Source organism: Sceloporus undulatus, chromosome 7 (assembly GCF_019175285.1).
Source record: "Sceloporus undulatus isolate JIND9_A2432 ecotype Alabama chromosome 7, SceUnd_v1.1, whole genome shotgun sequence".
Lineage (NCBI taxonomy): Eukaryota > Metazoa > Chordata > Lepidosauria > Squamata > Phrynosomatidae > Sceloporus > Sceloporus undulatus.
This window is the reverse complement of record NC_056528.1, coordinates 20,935,378-20,954,515: the sequence shown is the minus strand read 5'-3', so window position 1 is coordinate 20,954,515 and position 19,138 is coordinate 20,935,378. Positions and strand designations below refer to the sequence as shown.

The following is a 19,138-nucleotide window of genomic DNA, read 5'->3' as shown; positions in this document are numbered from 1 at the left end:
GGGATAAAAGGCGGGAGGGCCTTCATAATAATAAGCCCAGCCTAAGAGCGCCTCCCTCTTTCTATCTATCTCTCTTTCTGCCTCTCCTCCTCCTTCCTCTTTTTCCCTCTCTCCATTTCATTTATATATTGATTGGTTCGTTCCCTTCCATTTCCTCCCGCGAATGGGGCCTGGTTGGCCTCCAGAGGAAGAAGAGGAAGAACAAGATAGAAGAAGAAGGAGCAGGCCTCGCCTCCTTCTCTCTCTCCCTTCTTCTCTTTCCCCTTCCCTTTCTTCTCCTCCTCTTTCTCTTTCTCCTTCTTCTTTTCCACAACGACCGCCACCATCTTCATCATCATCATGTCGAGCCTCCACAAAAACAGGTAGAGAAGGAGTAATAATAGTAATTAATAATAATAATAATAATGGGGGCGTATTAAGCGCCAATGGCTTCTTTGCCCCCCCGCCGCCGCTTTGACTCTTTGTTTTTCTGTCTCTTTGCTATGGAATTCTGGGAGTTTTACTTTGTTGTGGGGCCCAGAACATTATTGTTTTCCCCCCTCTCTCCTAGTTTTAATTTTTAGTTTCTAAATTGGTGTTTTCCCCAATGAAATGTGAAACATGCAATTGCATTCTGTTCCTTATCTCTGCTTTCTTCTGCACTGATCTTTTATATATATATATATATATATATATATATATTAGTTTAACCTAATGTATTTATTTACATACAGTATTTATAACTGTTAGCCAAGCTAGCCTTTGGATCTTTCTCATATCTTTTCTTCCTTTATGCTTCCTTCCTTCTTCTCTCTCTCTACTTGGACCTTTCCAATTCTTTCTATTTCTTTCCCTTCTTTCTTCTATCTATCCATCTCTAACTTTCTCCTAGACACCCTTCTTTGAATCTTTTCTTGGTTTCTTTCCCCATTCTTCTATATTCTCCCCTTTCACATCTTCTTAAAATCTTATTAATCTTAAAGTTAATCTTATTTAAAAAATGCATCCAGGGTTTTGTTTTTCTCACAAGCCTCCGCTTTGTCATATGGTTTCCATGTTGTTGTTGTTGTCAATCAATCAATCAATAGTTTATTTGGTCTTTGACTATGTTAAAATATAATAAAAAAATATAAATATTGTGACAATAGTATGATCAAAACAGTACAATTATTGGAACAAAAGTCCGAGGCACAAAAGGGCAAAATCAGATCAGACTTCACTATCATCAATTGCATTGTTGTTGTTGTTTTGTTGTTGTCAATCAATCAATCAATCAATCGTTTATTCAGTCATTGACCAGTATAAAATATAATAAAAAATATAAATACTGAGATAATAGTATGATCAAAACAGTACAGTTATTGGCACAAAAGTCAGAAGGGCAAAATCAGATCAAACTTCACTGACTATCATCAATTGCTATGTTGCTGTTGTTGTCATTGTTGTTGTGTGCCTTCAAGTAGTTCCTGACTTATGTCAACCCTAAGGAGAACCTATCACAGGGTTTTCTTTTCAAGGTTTGTTCAGAGGAGGGTTTCCATTGCCATCCTCTGAGGCTGAGAGTATGTGACTTGCCATAGGTCACCAAGTGGCTTTCCATTGCCGACCCCTGATTACATGCTTTCCATGTCGGTGGTTAAACATATATCTCTATGGGTTATTGCATTTGATCATGCTGGTGGGAACTGGGGAGGCAGGCTTATCTGCTTTCCCCATTTCTCTGCCTTAGTAAGCGATTCTGGAGACAGCTGCTGTTTGCCTTGCCTTTTGCAGGCAGTCACACACAGCTACAATAGGATTGGATAAAGCAGAACACCGCTCTTTCACAGTTTAAACTTTACTGCAGACATGCTACCTTAACCAAATAACAAAAATCTATGTTTTCTCTAGCCCTATTTCATCCTCCTTCCAGTGCCAATGCTGCTAAAAATCAGCTAGACAGAAGAAAAGGACGAAAGGAAGACAGTTGGTGTGTAAAAAGACTTCGTAAAAGGGCCATTTAACAGAGGATTTTTAAACTGAGTTATCGCCTCTCCTGTCTTTGCACACACTCAGTTTTCCAGCCTTCATCCCCTTTAACGTTTCCTCCTAATTCTTGTTTTTGAATGCAATGTGTGTTACTTTATACTTGTCAAAGAACGGTATTAGCTACAACATGAAAGCAGGAAATTGCTGTGGGTTGAGAATCTCTCCTCCATTGCTAATGGTTTCTCCTTCCTGTCTGGGCAGACTTGCTTTTAATGCTCAAAATTCAATGTGGGGAGCATTTCCCCCAGGTTCTTTGGTTAGCAGTGCCATAGCATGAAGGAAGAATTTATTAGACGTGTCTTTTAAAGGATGCAATGCTCAGACTTGCCCTCCCACCCCCCACTTTCCATGTTCAAAAACAGCCTTTAGTGTGCCTTTTAAACGCAGAAAATAAATAATGGTAAGAGGCAAGCCAATTAGGCTGAATCTGACTAAACTCACATCATTGCTAAGTTGTTTCACCTAGTTTGCTTCTATGCTCCCCACATGTTTTGGCTCCTTGCAGACTATTACCATTTATACTGCCAGCTGTGGGGCTATTTTTGTGGATGTAAGGGTAGTTTGAGCCAATGCAGAATAGTGGTTTGAATGTTGTTGGACTACGAATCTGGAAACCAGAGTGTGAATCCTCACTTGGCCATTAAATCCCAAAGGGGAAATGTGGGCAACTTGTTCAACCTCAAAGAAAGGCAAAGGCAAACCTCCTCTGAACAAATACTGCTAAGAAAACCCTGTGACAGCTAATGGCAAGGAAACATATCAGTGAGTATTAGCCATACCTTGAATTTTTTCAAAGCCTTTGAAAAAAATTAAGTGTCTTATAATGTAATTTGTGGCAAGGATCAAAAGAAGAAGATAAAAAGTATGACCAACCACAGTCTATCTGACTTGTCCTGATGCTTTCCATCATTACTATTTTCTAGTGCTGAAGGCATTTGGATATGCTTTTTAGTGCAACGTAGGAGTAGGGAAATCCAAAGTCATGTTTATTATACCCATAGAAAGGAGAAGTCACGAAAGGGACAGGCTGCCCTTTGCTTCTTGTGTACATACCACATATTTGTGATTAAAGGTGCAATGAAGGCAGGAGGAGAATAAGTACATTGAAATAAGGAACAGCCTCCACAATGAAAGTACTATAGTAGCAGTCTTTTTCTCAGAGTTGCTCATATGAAATTTCTAATCTTTGCCATTTCTTATTAGTTCATAAACCCATTCACCTTCAACAAAGAAAGCTTTAGATGTTGCCGCCGTTGTTGCTGCACACATGTGTCCATGTGATTTTTGTACTTTCTTTGCCTTTGTTCAGATAAATGCTCTTATCAGAACTGCCTGTTTCGCTGGCTATTTACAATGTGGTTGATTAGATTTTGAATGCCCTTGAAAAATAACGTTGTGCACCATCCAAGGCTAAACCATATCCAAGTAAGAGCTTTGAAATAAATGTTCACACTTGGCCTAAACCATCAGTGTGCTATATAACCATTTATAAGTCATTGCTTCCCAGGTAAAAAATGTAGTTGGATGGTTGGACTAAAACAACTTTCATAGTCCTCTTCCTGCCAATTTATGTATTTGTTGAGTGCTGACTTTTGTGTGTGCTTGTGTTCTCCTTCCTCTAGGATTGCAGAGTTTCAGGATATCCTCAGTGAGCCCAACATTATGCTGGAGAAGCTTCGTGAACTATGCTTCAGTGGTAAGCAACTCTGTCAAATTCAGTGCTCAGGTTGCATTGACAGCTTGCCAGAGGATAGAGGTTGTTCAGTTGATTTGTCACAAGAAAAATAATACTGTGATCAAAACAAAGAGCAGCATTCTGCAAGTGGATGTTTCTCCCTGAAAAGCATTGCTGGGTTTGGAGATAACTATCTGCTGTATTAGCTGTGCCCTGGGGTTGTGTAAATAACTGGAAAGTATCTGTATCGGATGATCTGGTGTGCTGTTTTCTCCCCTCAGCTAATAGTATTCAGCCACAGGTATATTTTATGGTACATGCTTAACTTCCTCAAGGCAACAGTCCTGGCTGGGCCCCCTCTGTGTTGAAGATATGGTCTAGAGCAGACCTTTTCAGAATATACTTTGATCTTAAACTAAACCCAAGCAGTCTATCATGCCAGCTGCAAAACAGCAGCCTCAGCACAGAACCAGCTGCAATATGGTGGCTTGGGGCCGAGTAATTTACTAGCTGCTTGAGCAGTAAGCTGGGATAAGTTTGTATGCAAGGATTACTTGCTGCAGATCAGAGGTTGTAATAACTTACTTGTGATGAGTGAGCAAGAGACTTTGTTACTGATCTACTGTGGGACATCCAATGACCCGTTCTTAGATCCAGCACTCCTGATACATCACTGTCTACCCTCTGAATGTCCCAGTACATGCCCCCATTATCCATTCCATCAGACAGATTGGTTGAGAAAAATGTTTCCTGAAGGGAGAAATTAACTGACTTACTGTATTTGTGAGAATTAGTTTATAGTTTTTCATAGAAATTTATAGAATTAATAGATGTAATGTAAAACACCGGGAAAGCACAGAATGTAAAAGTGGAAAACAGACCAGTATCAAATGAGGTGGTCAGTCAATATACAGGTAAATTTAATTAATTAATTAGACCTACTTTAGTTGGGACTAACAGTATGATTTACGCCAGAGCATTATTATCCTAACCATCACCACCACCATCACTCCTTTCATTCATATGCTTCTTTACCACATAAATGTACCCAGAATAGCTCACAATAAAAACAGGAGAGCAAGAATGTGTTCTCTTAACTCTGACTCATTCTCATTCGAATTGTCTCATCATAGGGGGTTTAGGTTTAAAAAATAAGATCAAGCGGGGTTTTCTGTGCCTCCTTCCGTGGCATACTAACAAGTGTTAGCTACGATCCCACTGTCATTGTCTCTGAGAGATCCTCCACCAGTGTCCTGTCCCTCCAATAGCTCTTTGTCCCATCTAGTCTCCTCAACAAAAGCCTGTCTGATGTGGGAGACCCTACCTGCAGCATCTCTTCCATCAGCATAGCCTCTTATGCAATCCCATCACTGCAGGAAGGTATAGGATTAGGCAAAGTGGAGCAGCTGCCTCAGTCAGCACATGCTGAGGGAACAGGGAGCAATGGCCATCTGTTGTGCCCTGCCTGCTGTCTTTTGACACAGCGGAGGACATTGTCCCATTTCAAGTGCTGAAGAAAGATTTAACGTCACCTAAAGAATAGATTTACTCTACTGGGCCAGGAACCAGAAGAACTCTGGACCAAAAATAGGTGCCTTATGAGAGCACGATGCAAGAGGATGGTTTGTTGTTTTTCGTTGTGGGGCTTTAAGTTGTTTCTGACTTACGGTGGACCCTATCATGTGGGCAAGATTTGTTCAGAGGAGGTGAGCCATTGTCTTCCCCTGAGGCTGAGAACGTGGTCTCCAGGGTGGCAGTGCCACACTCAAACCACTACACCACACTGATTCTAAGAAGATACTATCTATAGCCAAAAAAGAAGAAGAATCTCATTGGATGACCAGTGTAACTTTTCAAACAGCACTTTAAGTCACGTTTAGTTTTGGGAGCCAATGTGGTGTAATGGTTTGAGTGCTGGACTATGACTCTGGAAATCGTCTTTCGGACATGAAAACCCACTGTGTGATCTTGGAGAAACCATATTCTCTCAACCTCAGAAAAGACAAATGCCCTCTCGACAAATCTTGCCAAGAAAACCCTGGTGATAGGTTTGCCCTCGGGTCTCCGCAAGTTGAAAACAAATGCACACAACACTCTACCAGTTAATTTTAAACTGATTAAGCAATGTCACAGATGAGCACTAAGAGAGAAAGCAATTGTTTGGGCTGAACATAACAAAAGAGGAAGATGAACTGGTGTTAAGGAATAGATGATAAAAAACCATTTTTCTTTGTTCTGAGAACTAATGCAAATTGTAAGTGCTTAGATATTTATCCATATTATTTAGTACTGTTATTGTCCCCCTCCCGCTGCCATAGCAGTGGATTAACAAAGGATTTTGAAAGTCTGAGAGAAGGGTTCCATAAGTCACTGTTGGTTAGTGTGAAACAGCCAAAGGCCAAGTGTGCTGTCACTGAATTACTATCACTATAAATATTTAACAGAACAAATTCCAGCCAGAGGTAAAGGTGCTGAAACAGTTTCTGTTTAATAGCCTTGGTCTTTTCATAGACTTTCAATGTTATTCTTAGGATAATAAAAGAAATGTGTACTAAACATTATCTTTCCAACAAGTAAAGAAAGATGGAGCAAATGAAACTGCATGCACAATTAATGATGATGACAATATTTATTTATATCTCACATTCTTCCTTGTTTGGGATTCAGGGTGGTTTATAACAGATATTTTATAAAGCTGTTTAAAATGCACAGAATACAGAATTTTAAAAGTAACTACTGTAAACTGTTTTTAAAAACTGAAAACCAGTTGAAAACGTAAACTATAACCAATCTGGGAAGGGAGTTCCAGAGTCTGGGGGCAGCCACTGAGAAGATCCTATTTCTTGTGTCCTTGCCAGAGGTACCTGTCAGGGTGGTGGGACAGAGAGAAAGGGCTCCTTAGCAGATCTCAAAACATGGGCAGGTTAGTAAGGACAAATATGATCCTTCAAATAACCTGGACCTGAGCCATATAGGGATTTATTGATTAAAATGAACACATTGAATTGTGTCCAGAAATGAATTGGCAAGCAGTTGGAGCTATAGCAGTAGCAACAAGGGAGCTCTTTCCTGTACTCCTTGTGACCAGCCACAGCTAACAATTTGCATCTCTTTGGACCAGCTAAAGTTTCCAAATACTCTTCAGAGGAAGCTTTAACAATAATCCATGGTCTAACCTGATCTGAAGCAGATGTACTTCCTTCATTTGCATTAAAGGACCCTTAAGGAAATCTAGGTTCCTTGACCATCTTATCTTATCTGTTTTAAAGCAAAAATGATAAGCCACTGTTTATTTTTGTCATATGACTTTGCTTATAAGGAGAACAAGAAGCGACACATTCCAGGTGAGACAAAACACTGACCAAACCACAGTCTGAGTTCCCTGGCTTGTTACCTCAGGGGTGGATAGCCGTCTGGGGTTAGGGAATCACATTGATTTTGCAGGAGACTTCGGAAGATTGCCCTCACCTGCAAAAAAAGTCAAAGCCTTTTTTAAGCAATTCAGAGTGACACATATGTTAATTTCTGAGTTACTTAGTGTAAGAAAAAGGACTTCCCCCATGCTTAAAAATACTTTTAAAAAATGACAACATTGTTGGGGGGGAGGCATTCCCCCCCCCAAAAAAAATCTTTAGCACCTTGGAGACTATAACTGGTCTGCCAACTACATTTCCTCCATCCTTGCATGACTATATGCTCAAGTTTTGCGTTCCTCTTGCTTACTGCTTAACTATAACATACACATTTTTCCTCCAATACATAATAGACCAACCTTCTTTAAATAGCTTGGTTACATACTTAAATCCTACCTTCCTTCTGTTAACAACACTGGCTGTGCAGCACTGTGAAGGAGCTGTGTTTAACCTTGTGGTACTGTTTCTTTTATTTCCCAGGGATTCCTTTTGAAGGTGGCTTGCGCTGTCTCTGCTGGAAGGTGGGTTTTTTTCTGGGTAGGAAGGGATCATTTAACTACTTGAGTATTCCTCTTCATGTTTTGTCCAGACTTTACAGCTGGAATGAAAATTAAGAAGCATAGATTATTTATCCATGTAAATAGCACTGCTAAGATGAACCTTACAGAAAACTCAGTTTGCTGTGATAGAGAACTGAGGTTGGTTTGAGGATGTTTTTCCCAAGAGCATAAAGCTAGATTCCATTAGAATTTCCAAGCAATGAATCAGTTTGCTAGAAAATCAAAAAGTTTACCTATTTGTTTTTCTCCAAATATTTTTTGTTCACTAATAAGGCTTTTGTTTGTGCCATTCTCCATGTACAGATCCTCTTGAACTACCTCCCAGTAGAAAGAACTTTATGGAACTCCCTGTTGAAGAAGCAGAGGTAAATTTATCTTTTCCTTTCCTTCATTTCTTATATATGGAGAAGAAGGTGTTACTTGCTGAAGCTCAACAAACTCCAGTGATAAATAATGCTGCATTATAATTTCTAGAGAGATTCTTATTTAAAATACTTTTGTCCTGCCTTTCAAAATATTCATAGTAGCCTAAATCTTGGAAGCACATCCAAATGATATCAGGAAAAAAACTTGATACTACATTCGCCAGGCCTGAAAAAACCTCAAGAGAGCAAATTGTTAAATTAAATAAACAATAGTCAGATAATCTAAAAAAAGGTGCAGTCTGTCTCCAAGTAGTGGCTGAATGCAGCCCCCAGCCCAGCTACAGTTGCCCACCCCTGTTCTAGATAGGTGTGATATAATAAACATATGGGGAAAGGCAGTATGAAAACTAGCTACAACACAAAAGATTCAGCACTTTATAAGCAAAAACAGCACTTTGAGTTTTGGCCAGAAACTCAAGACAACAACTATTTTAATTGAAATATTTATCAGTCCACAGGCATCCTAGTGTTTTCTGTGTCTGTTGTGTCATCTAAACATTGTCTTGATTGTGTTTGTATAATAAAACCTGCATCGGTCATGGTCTCCTCTGAATTGCACTCTTCTCTGCTTGATGGGAAGATTATCAGAAAGTAGTATTAGAAGAAAAATAGTTTCCTAATGTGTCATTTTCTTTTCCCTTATGTGCACTCTCCAAAAATATTTCTGAAGAGAATTGTATGCCCAGTTCTTGAAGGAAATGATTATACAGCCTGGTATAGCCAAAGCCAACCTTGGGGTCTCCAGGGAAGATGTGACCTTAGAGGACCATGTGAGTGCACCATTAAATTTAAAGCTAATTTTTCATTTTAAGCTTTACAATTGATATTACAGCTTTCCTTTTGGGATGTTTTTTTTCTCTCTCTCTCTTTAAATATATATTTGAGGACTAACTGGTACTGAACATTCAGTTTTTCTGTAATGAACAATTTTGAAACTGCCTATTTAGCATGTAACAAATTTGGTCCAGAAATCTTAAGACTGTGTTCCTGTGGACATTACCTAGCAGAAAGCCTTTCTGAAGATAGAAGGACTGACTTGGAGTAAGCATGATTTGAAGTTACACCTAAGGCTACTCTTAAGCAAAATGCACTTGCTAAAATGTAATGTAATTACAGGATAAATCCTTGGTGCTAGTCAGCTTTTGTAGCAGGAATTGTATGGGGCTTATGAAACCGTCTTAGTGTTGAGGGAACCTGGAGAGTTGCTGCCAGTCAGAGCATAGGGCTGGGCTGATGGTGCTGAGCTAGATGGATCAAGGTCTCAGGTAGATGTCCTGCTACCTGAGGTTTTGCCACTGGAGAGCAGCCAGGACATTCCATTGACACAAGTACAGCATTTGAGCAGAACATTCCTCATAGCCATCAGTATGTTCTTGTAACTGCTGCTGTGATGAAACAATAGCTTTTGGGTGACCTTGTGCAAGTCACACTCTCTCAGCCTCAGAGGATGGCGATGGCAAACCCTCTGGAGCAACTTGCCAAGAAAACCCTGTGGTAGGTTTACCTTAGAGATTTCATATATCAGAAATGACTTGAAGGCATACAACAACAACAAACTTCTGCTATGCTAGTGCAGGACCAGATTATACATCTCAATTCTCCAGTTGTTGGGAAATCAATTATGGGAGAATGTTCATAGTTTTAGAGTGTTGAGATATTTCTGGCTTTTAATACATCTTTTCTTAAATGCTTTTGCAAAGCCACTGAATCCAAACCCAGATAGCCGGTGGAACACATACTTCAAAGACAATGAAGTCCTGCTACAGATAGACAAGGATGTCAGGTATGTGAAGGCTGATGTCGAGTGAGTATGTTGAGATCTGGAAACCAAGTAAGGCTGTGATTGCCAATGCCAGCTCTTATATAAAACTTTAATTATTTTTTCCACCTAGGAGGCTATATCCTGATATGGCATTTTTCCAGCGCCCGACTGAATACCCCTGCCTCTTGATCCTTGACCCACAGAATGAGTTTGAGACGCTTCGCAAGCGAGTGGAACAGACAACACTCAAGTCACAGACAGTGGCACGAAACAGGAGCGGCGTAACAAATGTAAGGAGTAATATTAGTTATAGCTGTGAGAGGAAAGCAGAGAAAAAGGAGTTTTGTACTATAAACATATTAATAGGAATGCATGATTGGCCTTCCTCTTGTAGGTTCTTTTCAGTCGCCTCTGAAATTGGATTGTTCTCTACATATTTGTAATAGATGAGTGCCAAAATATATTGACACTTCTCCCATTGTTCTCCTGGCATGGGTGAATTTCCTTTAATAGTGGGGCAGCAGCTCAATGTGATCAAGACCATGGTATGGTTGGAAGGAGATGGAGTGTTTTATCCTTATCACAATCCTGCCAGAATTAAACGTACACACATGCACACACACTGCCTGCTTCCAGTGAGACAGAAGCTCACATTGACAGCAGGATAGCAGACAGCATACATAGGAGCAGAGAGAAAAAGTGGAGAAGCTTGAAAAGATGGAGTGAAGATACCTCAGCAGCATCACTGATCTGACCATCCTGCCTCTGTTTTAAAATGAGTAAGGTCTGAAGTATTGTTCATAGTTTTGTTAGTCTTCTGAGATAGTCTGCGGTTCCACTGTTGTACCATCAGGACACTTCCTAATGGTTCATATTCTAATTCCTTTTCTTGTAATCTGAAACCATTACTTGAGATCCTACTCCTTGGAGTGACAGACAACAGACATGCTCTACATTTGTCCTATCACGTGTGATAACTTTTCAGACAATTCAAACAAAAATCCACTAAACAGTGGTACTTTTATTGGCCAACTGAGCTCCTCACACTACCTATGCCACTGTCTTCTATAAAAGAGTTGCTTTCTTTTCTATCTCGAATACAGGAGTGAGGTTTTTGGAAAAACAAATCTGATCTGGGTTCAGGAAAGGCACTGAGAACTTGTGCCTTCACTAGATGTCAGACTCCAGTTCATACCATTCCTTATCATTGGTTTAGTTTAGGGTGTATGGGTGGTATAGTCCAACAATATCTGAAGAGCCACACATATCTCATTCCTGGTCTGGGGCATGTAAAAAGAGAAGAAGGGCTTCTAGCTCATTTACTAGCAAATGTATCAGTTGTATGAATTTTTTATAGTCCTGTCCCCCTTTGCATAGTCAATCTGAATGTATTACTTTTTTAACATCTGCTTTTATAAGACAATTTTGTTAAAGTTATGGTGCATGTTGAGAGTTTGAAGAGGAGTGGGAGAAATGTTTTGTTGTTGTTGTTTTTATATCTCGCCTTTCCTCCCAATATTTTGTCTTAAACATGGCTTACTTGTCCCAAGTTTAGAATCCTCAGAGGGTTTCAGTTATTTTTCTGTGCTTTTCCAGGTGAGTTCTCCTCTTAAAACACCAGCACCCAGTTCACTGAGTGAGTATGAAATTCTGCCCAATGGCTGTGAAGCTCACTGGGAAGTGGTAGAACGAATTCTCTTCATCTATGCTAAGCTGAATCCAGGGATTGCCTATGTCCAAGGGATGAATGAAATCGTGGGGCCTCTTTACTACACATTTGCTACAGACCCCAACAGCGAATGGAAAGGTAAGAAGAGCAAGTGCCTCTGGCTTTCTGTCTGGTCTTTGACCTTGTAAATGAAGCTGATAGTATCCTTTTATCCCACACAGAACACGCAGAAGCAGACACTTTTTTCTGTTTCACTAACCTCATGTCTGAGATCAGGGATAACTTCATCAAGAGTCTAGATGACTCTCAGTGTGGCATCACCTACAAAATGGAAAAGGTGTACTGTACCTTGAAAGAGAAAGATATGGAACTTTACATGAAGCTGGTGAGAAATTCTTCCATATAGTTTGTGTGTGTTTGTGTGTAAAATACTCATGTCAGATTGAATTAACTTTTTCAGATTGCCAGTCCTTGGATGTTTATCAGGGTGTCCTTAATGAAATGACTGGTAGTGATAGACAAGCTTCTTTGAATGCCTATCACTTGTGGCCATACTCTGAAAGTAGTACAGTGTTAGGGGTATGTCCAGAGGTTGATCTTCATACTGATTGTGTGCATTCTAGGATATTTCCCAGACACTTTTGTGGCACAGAGTTTCCAGTTGGTGATAAACTTTAGAACTTGGGAGCCATTTGTTGTGCTTGAATGGGAATGATAGGAGGTATGGTCCAGCCCATCTACAGACCACTAGATCTGGGAAACCTACTATAGCCTTTATGAAACAGTGGCCAACAGATTGGAACAAATGATATACATCCCCAGTCACAAAAAAGGAGGCACAAGAGACTGCAGAATCTTTGGTACCATAACTAATCTCCTATGCAAGCAAAATTATGCTCAAAGTTCTGCAACACAGACACCAATCATACATGAGAGAGAAATCCCAGAGGTGCAAGCAGGGTTCAGGAAAGAAGAGGCACTAGAGACCACATGGCAAACGTATGATGGATAATGTAGCACACCCAGGAGTTTCAGAAGAAAATCAGTATGTGCTTTATAGATCATAGCAAAATCTTTGACTGTATAAATGATAAAAAGCTATGGAATGTCTTAAAGAAATGGGAGTGGCACTATATCTGATAGTCCTGATGAGAAATGTAGGACAACACACTGTGGTTAGAGAAAATATGGAGAAACATAATGGTTCCCAATTGGCAAAGAGGCCAGACCTTACATTTTCTTTAGTAAAGAATAAATGCAGTGATGTGTAAAAGTATAAGTTCTCTTAAGGACTGAGGGGGAAGGAAGTGCTGCTGATTGAAACCCACAAGCTTCCTCTAGAACAGTGTGGTGACTAAATAAAAAACTCCCCAAATAGCAAGAGCGTTTTGTGTGGAGATCAAATTTAAAAAATTAGCCTTTTTGCTCAAAGATGATGGGAAGCAAATAAACATTGTCAGTAGACATAATAAGAGGGTAGCCAGAGTTAGAGTAGATTGAGTTTTACAGTAACTGTACACTAGGCTAATTTCTCAGTATCCCAGTGATACGGTGAAGATCAGGACAATTCAGGTACATCCAGACATTGGCTTTTTAGTATTTGGTGTATATCCATTGAAGTGTGCAAAGTAGGAAGTGGTTTAAAAACTGGTAGCTAAAGTCTTGGCGACGTATTTTTCCTTTCTCAGCCCTTACTTTATTCTCCTGTTCTCATCCCCAAACTTAACATGGTTTTTCATTGCATTTTGTAGATACAATCCATGCTTGTCTTAAACTGGATTTGCACACACCTCCTTCAAGTCATGGTTTTCATCTCTGGATGATAAGTCAGTGTTGGTATACCAGTGCCCTCAACTATGGTTTTAAAGAAAGGGGACAATGGCATGTGAAGTTCTGAACATACTCAATTTGTAAACAATGACTTGCAGGCAAGATGGGAAAACTCAGGTTCTGGGGCTGAATCTGGCCCTACTTGGTTTCCTGTCTGATAGAGATTTCCCCAGATAACCATTTTGCTCATCTTTGGAATGTGGTCCCTTTGAACCTTTCTGCAAGGATTGAAAGAGGTTCCCCAGCCTCTGCTTACAGGAAGCCAACATTATATATGTACCAAACCAAATAAGGTCTATCTGACCGAAATCCTTTTTAACTGGCTTCATAGCCTGCTTCCTGTTAATGAGACAGCATTACGTACCCCACCTTTCCTGAAGGATGGACTAGTGCATTCATTTCACTGGGTCTGTAGGCTACAGGGGAAGAAGTTGAGTCCTCTTCTAAACACTATGGTCTTTGCCTTCAGTCCAATAATCTTGTTATTTGGATCCTGTCTCTTAATCTGATGAAACCAGCCAAGATGCAGATATTATTAATAATGTTTGAGCAGGTTGTCAGATTATTTTACTAGGCCAGACTGTTCTCCCATCTATTCCAGGCTTGTCTGCTCTGACTGAGTCTCTCTAAGAATTTTGGAAAGCAAAGTCTTTCCTGTCACTTACTACCTGGTTTTCTCTACCTAGACACACTGGATTGAACTTGGGACCATCTCTATGCAAAGCAGGTGTTGTCCCACATCCTTTCTGACACAGCGGTCTATTTTAAAAAGTGCTGAGCACCGTATAAACTAGTAAAACTAATCTGTCTTGGTATGTGTTTGTATATTGACCTTTTATCTTGGTATCCTAAAAACAATTAGTTTTGTCTGTTGTCACTTAGGGCGATTATCACTGAAAACTTACTTATCTTTTGACTATATTTCCTGTCTTCTTTTGAACGTGAGACTTCAGAATGTCTCACATCATTTAAAAATGAAGTGTGGTTATTTAGAAGATTGTGTTATGAATAATAACAAAATTTAAAAAATCCAGGAAGAACCCAAAGGTTGCCTCTGCTCCCCTCTCCTTCTTTTTTAGACACCCCCAGTTTGAAGATGAACTTAAATTATGCTTTTTTCCTCTACTGTCTACCAGCAAGAGCAAAACATCAAGCCCCAGTTCTTTGCCTTCCGCTGGCTGACGTTGTTGCTTTCCCAAGAGTTCCTGTTGCCGGACGTTATTCGCATTTGGGACTCTCTCTTTGCCGATGACAGCCGTTTTGATTTCCTGCTGCTGGTCTGCTGTGCCATGTTGATGTGAGCATCCATGAATAAAATGGTTACTCCCCTTCTTTGTAATTCAGTGTTCTAAGATGCAGCAACTGCCCTTAGCTTAGAAAGCTTCAAAAAGGATCCAAATGAATTCAGGACAGGTGGGGTAATGAATAGTTATTGGTAATAACAGCTAACAGAGCCTCCAGGTGTAAAAGTTACTTGGAAAAGTCACTTTCTTGGATTGCAGCTCCCAGGATTCCCCAGCCAGCTTTTGCAGTACAAAAGTGTAACTTTTCCAAGCTTTGGTACAGAGGTAGCCTACCTCTGGATGTCGGATGCTGGAAGTAGAGAATAGATGGCCACAACCTTCCTTGTGTGTCTGCTGATGCATTTCCACTTGCTGTTGGAAATAGCAAAGGTCATCTAGTCCGAGTTACCTTAATACCTGGCTGGAGTAAATTAACTTTGGTCAAGTTTAAGGCCCTCCTTACAGACTTCCCTTCAGCCAAGCTGTGTGTTGTCTGAGATAAGAAAATTGGTTCTGAATCACACTGAGGCTAGTGTAGTGCAGTATTGTGCTCTTAATCTGCCCAACCAGTTCAGTATGGGAAAATCACAGCCAGGACATGACTGTGAGATCACCTTCATACATATATTCCTCAGCATACATATGAGAGAGATACTGCCTCAGATCCTGGAGGTAATATATAGTCACCCTCCTGACTGGTATCCACAGATAGTCTTGTACATCATGAGCTCATCTAGTCCCCTTTTAAACTATCCAGGTAGGTGCCATCTCTACCTCTTCTTGTAGTGAATTATGTCATTTAGCTACATGCTGTGAGAAGAAGTACTTTTTTCTCTTTGTCCTGAATGTCCCACCATTCAGCTTCACTGGATGGCCCCAGGTTCTTCCCCTCCAGACCATGAAGGATCATCTGGGTTCAGATCAGCTGCTGGGGAGAAATTAGGGCATGATCACAAACAGAGTGTACCCTTGTTTTCCTTTCCTCAGGATCCCAGACCAGCCATACCTTGAATTTCCCCCTCACTTCTTCATTTTCTGTCTCATGAGAAAGAGAAGCAATAGCCTCTAGTACAAGGGCAAGAGAATAACCATCTGTGTCCTGTGGAAATAGGGACATATGCACACACAAACTGCGTTTATAAGTGTTCATGTCACATATAGATGATGGCCTGTGTCTCCAGCAATAGATCATAGGACACTAAAGTCCTCTTCCATGGTCCCATATTTTACATAGTATAACAGTTGTTCCAAGTTCTCCCACTGGTGTTGGCAAAGCAAGAGTACTCTAACTTTTATAATACATTCTCTTTCTCTCTCTCCTCCCCTTCTCCACTCCCCCCATCCTTATAGGCTCATTCGGGACCAATTACTAGAAGGCGATTTTACTCTAAACATGCGGCTTCTGCAGGTAAAACAATAGGAGTGCAATTCTTAAGTGGGAGCTGTCTTTGCAAGCCTCACACAAAACCAGCTTTATATTTTCTATAATACTGTACTGTGTGTGCTTGTGTTTCAGTACAATTACAATGTGTTAACATTATTTGTATTTGATTTTTCAACTTTGTTGTGAGTTGTCTTGAATTCCAGTTATGGGGGAATGAATAAATAGGTTGCCTCCAGGCTGCTGTCAGACCTCTCCTTCAAGCCCTTAATGTTGTTTTTGTCAATGCAGGATTACCCCATCTCAGATGTCCACCTGATTTTGAAGAAGGCAAAAGATCTTCAAGACTCCAAATAGCACCTGCCCCTAACCTCAGGCCGATGTGGCAGGCACCGAGAGAGACTTCATCCACTTGCATTGATTCCTGTGAGAGTACGGTGGAAGGTAGTCTGGTCTGGTACTCTCCTGTTTCTCAATCTCCTTTGCTGGAAGGACTGTTTACTGAGTTACCTTCTTTCCTGTATTTCTTTCTTAAATGACTCCAGCAAGGAGATGGAATACCGACTACCTATGTTTTCAGTCTTTGTGGAATGAACAATAAAACGTGGCATTATGGAAGCAGCTCCCAATATGCAAAAACCTTCTGGAATACACCGAAGACATGTTCATGAACCAGTGGGATTTAACTGGATGAGAACTTCTATTAATTTCTTCAAGGAAATGCTGGAATCTGCTTTTGCACGGTGGCCTCCCATGAATGGTTTTCTTCCCCACATTGAATGGAACTGTGTCTCTTCTTTCAAGGAAAAGGTTACATAGATGACTAAAATTTCCCCAAGTCAGGGCCTTGCCCAGGTCACCTCTTCCCTGATCTGCCCTTCTCCTTTTTGGGGGGATGCTGGCTTTTTAAAAAAGCTGGTCCCAAAGAGACAAAACAATGTTTAGTTGAATGATGCTGGAACAGCCTTATCACCCCACTGCCTTAGAGAGGGCACCCTCTTCCTCCATGCTTTTTGCTCTTGCTGAGAGATTACAAGCCCTGTGATGCCAGTAGTTGTGACATTGCAGCTCCCCCAGCTTTAAAGGGAAGATAGGGGAGACACATATTGGGATACACAACGCAAAAATCTTCTTCAAGTTGGGCTTCTTTGCTTTACCGTTTTATTCATTGCACAAGGCATGGGGATGTTTATTTCCTTCAGCAGCTTGGGCTTCTTAGAGCAGCAGGTTCTTCTCTGCTGGAAAAGGATTGTGGCAAGGAAGAGGTTCTAAATGTGTTGTGGGTGTGTGTTGCCTCATTTTATGGGGCTCTGGTATAATTGGGGTGTATTTGGCAGGGATGTAGAAGCGGCAGACGCTTTCCAGGACATGATTTGAAGGCATTTGGGGGGGGACAGTTAAATGCAATAGGTAGAGACTGATGAGTGTGTGGCGCTCCTTTTTTAAAATGGTATTTTGAAATGTTGTTAGCACTTTCCTTTCTCCATGTGCAAAACTGTTTAAGGGGTTTCCTCTTGGGATCCATTTCCATCCCGATCTTGGGGAAAGGACTTTTCTGGACTATGGCTCTTAAGACTCTCTGCAGTTTGAGGAGTTGTCGACACCAACAAGCTTTCCAGTCTTGGTTAACGGATCCACGTTTCTCCCTTCCTCGCCTCCCTTTTGTTTTAACCAAAGCAGGAGGGAAATCCAGGGATCCTTAATTAATATATTCTACTAACGGATGGAAATCTGCCCGAACCGATTATTACAAACGGAGGCTATCAACATCTCTCCCTTTGCCGGATGCAGCTTCACCGACACACCTTAGTGCTTTGATACCAGGACCTCAAACGTTTTCTATAGGTTTGCTTTCCTTTTTATTTGGCTGTTGCTGAATTTCGGTTGGAAATGTTTTAAGTAAATTAGCGAACGAAGATCCGAAGCTGTTTACAAACCGAAGGGACGTTTCAAAGACCCCGTGTGACATCAAGTCACATTGGGACACGGTAACAGTACCGAGATTATGATGCTTCTTTCCCATACATCCTTCCGCTGGGTTTGTGATTTAAAGAGGAAGGAAAACAACATTTCCTCCCAGAGTGTTGTTGTTTCTGGTCACGTTGTGTAAATGAAACGTGTGTCTTTTGTTTGTTTCTGTTCAGATGACTAAATTTCCTCCTCGGAGCAAAGATAAAAACGTGCCTCTTGTTTTAAATGTGGGATACTGCATCCACACTGGAGAGATAACCCAGTTTGGTACCGCTTTAACTTGTTGACTCTGCTATGGAATCCTGGGAGTTGGAGTTTGTTGTGGGGCCCAGGGCCCCACAACAAACTCCAACTCCCAGAATTCCATAGCAGAGAACCAGAAAAAGAGTTAAAGCGGTGCCAAACCGGGTTATCTCTCCAGTGTGGATGCATCCTGAGTATTCTTCTCTCCAAAGGCCTCTTCCCCTTTAATCTCTCCCTCCTTGGTCCCTTTAAGAGCCAAGCGTCCTTGACACGTGTCCTCTTTGCACGTGAGAAGGCGCTTCCTCCTGGCTTTCAGTTCTAGAGGAGATGGAGGCCTTGAAGGGGCTTTGGAGGAGGAGTCCCTGGCCGGGTCCAGTGGCCACTTTGCTGGCCTTTGGCTTGGGGCTCCGTCTGGGGAGGAAAGCGGAGGCTGCGTCGGAGGAGAGCCCTCCTTCCCCTCCGGTGTCCCTGGAAGGGCAGCTGGCCAAGTACGGCCTCCCCGGCGTGGCCCAGCTCCGGAGCCGCCAGTGCTACGCCTTGGCCTACGACCCCCGGCTGCGCGGGGCCTGGTGGGTGCTGGAGAGGCTGGAGCCGGAGTCCCTGCAGGGCCAGGCCCAGCGCTCCCGATGCGAGTTCCGCCCGGACCCCTCCCTCCACCGCTTCCACAGAGCCACCAGCCGGGACTTCCAGGGCAGCGGCTTCGACAGGGGGCACCTGGCCGCAGCAGCCAACCACCGGAGGAGCCAAGAGGGCATGGAGGAGACCTTCCTCCTCAGCAACGTCGCCCCCCAGGTCAGGGACCCTGGGACTAGGGACCCCCTGCTCCTTCCTTCCTTCCCTCTCTCTCCTCCTCTCTCTCTCTTTTATTCCTCCTCCTCTCTCCCCCTCTTTTATTCCTTCCTTCCTCTTTCCCCCCTCT

At 41.6% G+C, this 19,138-nt stretch overlaps 2 protein-coding genes across 2 annotated transcripts in view; both read left to right on the top strand.

Moving 5' to 3' along the window:
• Positions 1 to 37: 37 nt before the first annotated feature.
• Positions 38 to 18,184, top strand: TBC1D13 (TBC1 domain family member 13). Its single transcript, XM_042479539.1, has 12 exons — positions 38 to 362; positions 3,630 to 3,703; positions 7,576 to 7,616; positions 7,959 to 8,020; positions 8,751 to 8,850; positions 9,781 to 9,863; positions 9,973 to 10,132; positions 11,439 to 11,649; positions 11,733 to 11,896; positions 14,478 to 14,638; positions 15,975 to 16,032; positions 16,297 to 18,184. Exons 1-12 carry the CDS (start codon positions 340 to 342, stop codon positions 16,360 to 16,362), a joined length of 1,203 nt encoding a protein of 400 aa, XP_042335473.1. The 5' UTR covers positions 38 to 339; the 3' UTR covers positions 16,363 to 18,184.
• Positions 18,185 to 18,436: 252 nt separating this feature from the next.
• Positions 18,437 to 19,138, top strand: part of ENDOG (endonuclease G) — a 4,083-nt gene continuing 3,381 nt past the window's right edge. Inside the window, exon 1 of the mRNA XM_042478966.1 lies at positions 18,437 to 19,011. Within this exon, the coding sequence (XP_042334900.1) occupies positions 18,547 to 19,011 (465 nt within the window). The 5' untranslated portion in view covers positions 18,437 to 18,546. The remainder of the gene's footprint in view (positions 19,012 to 19,138) is intronic.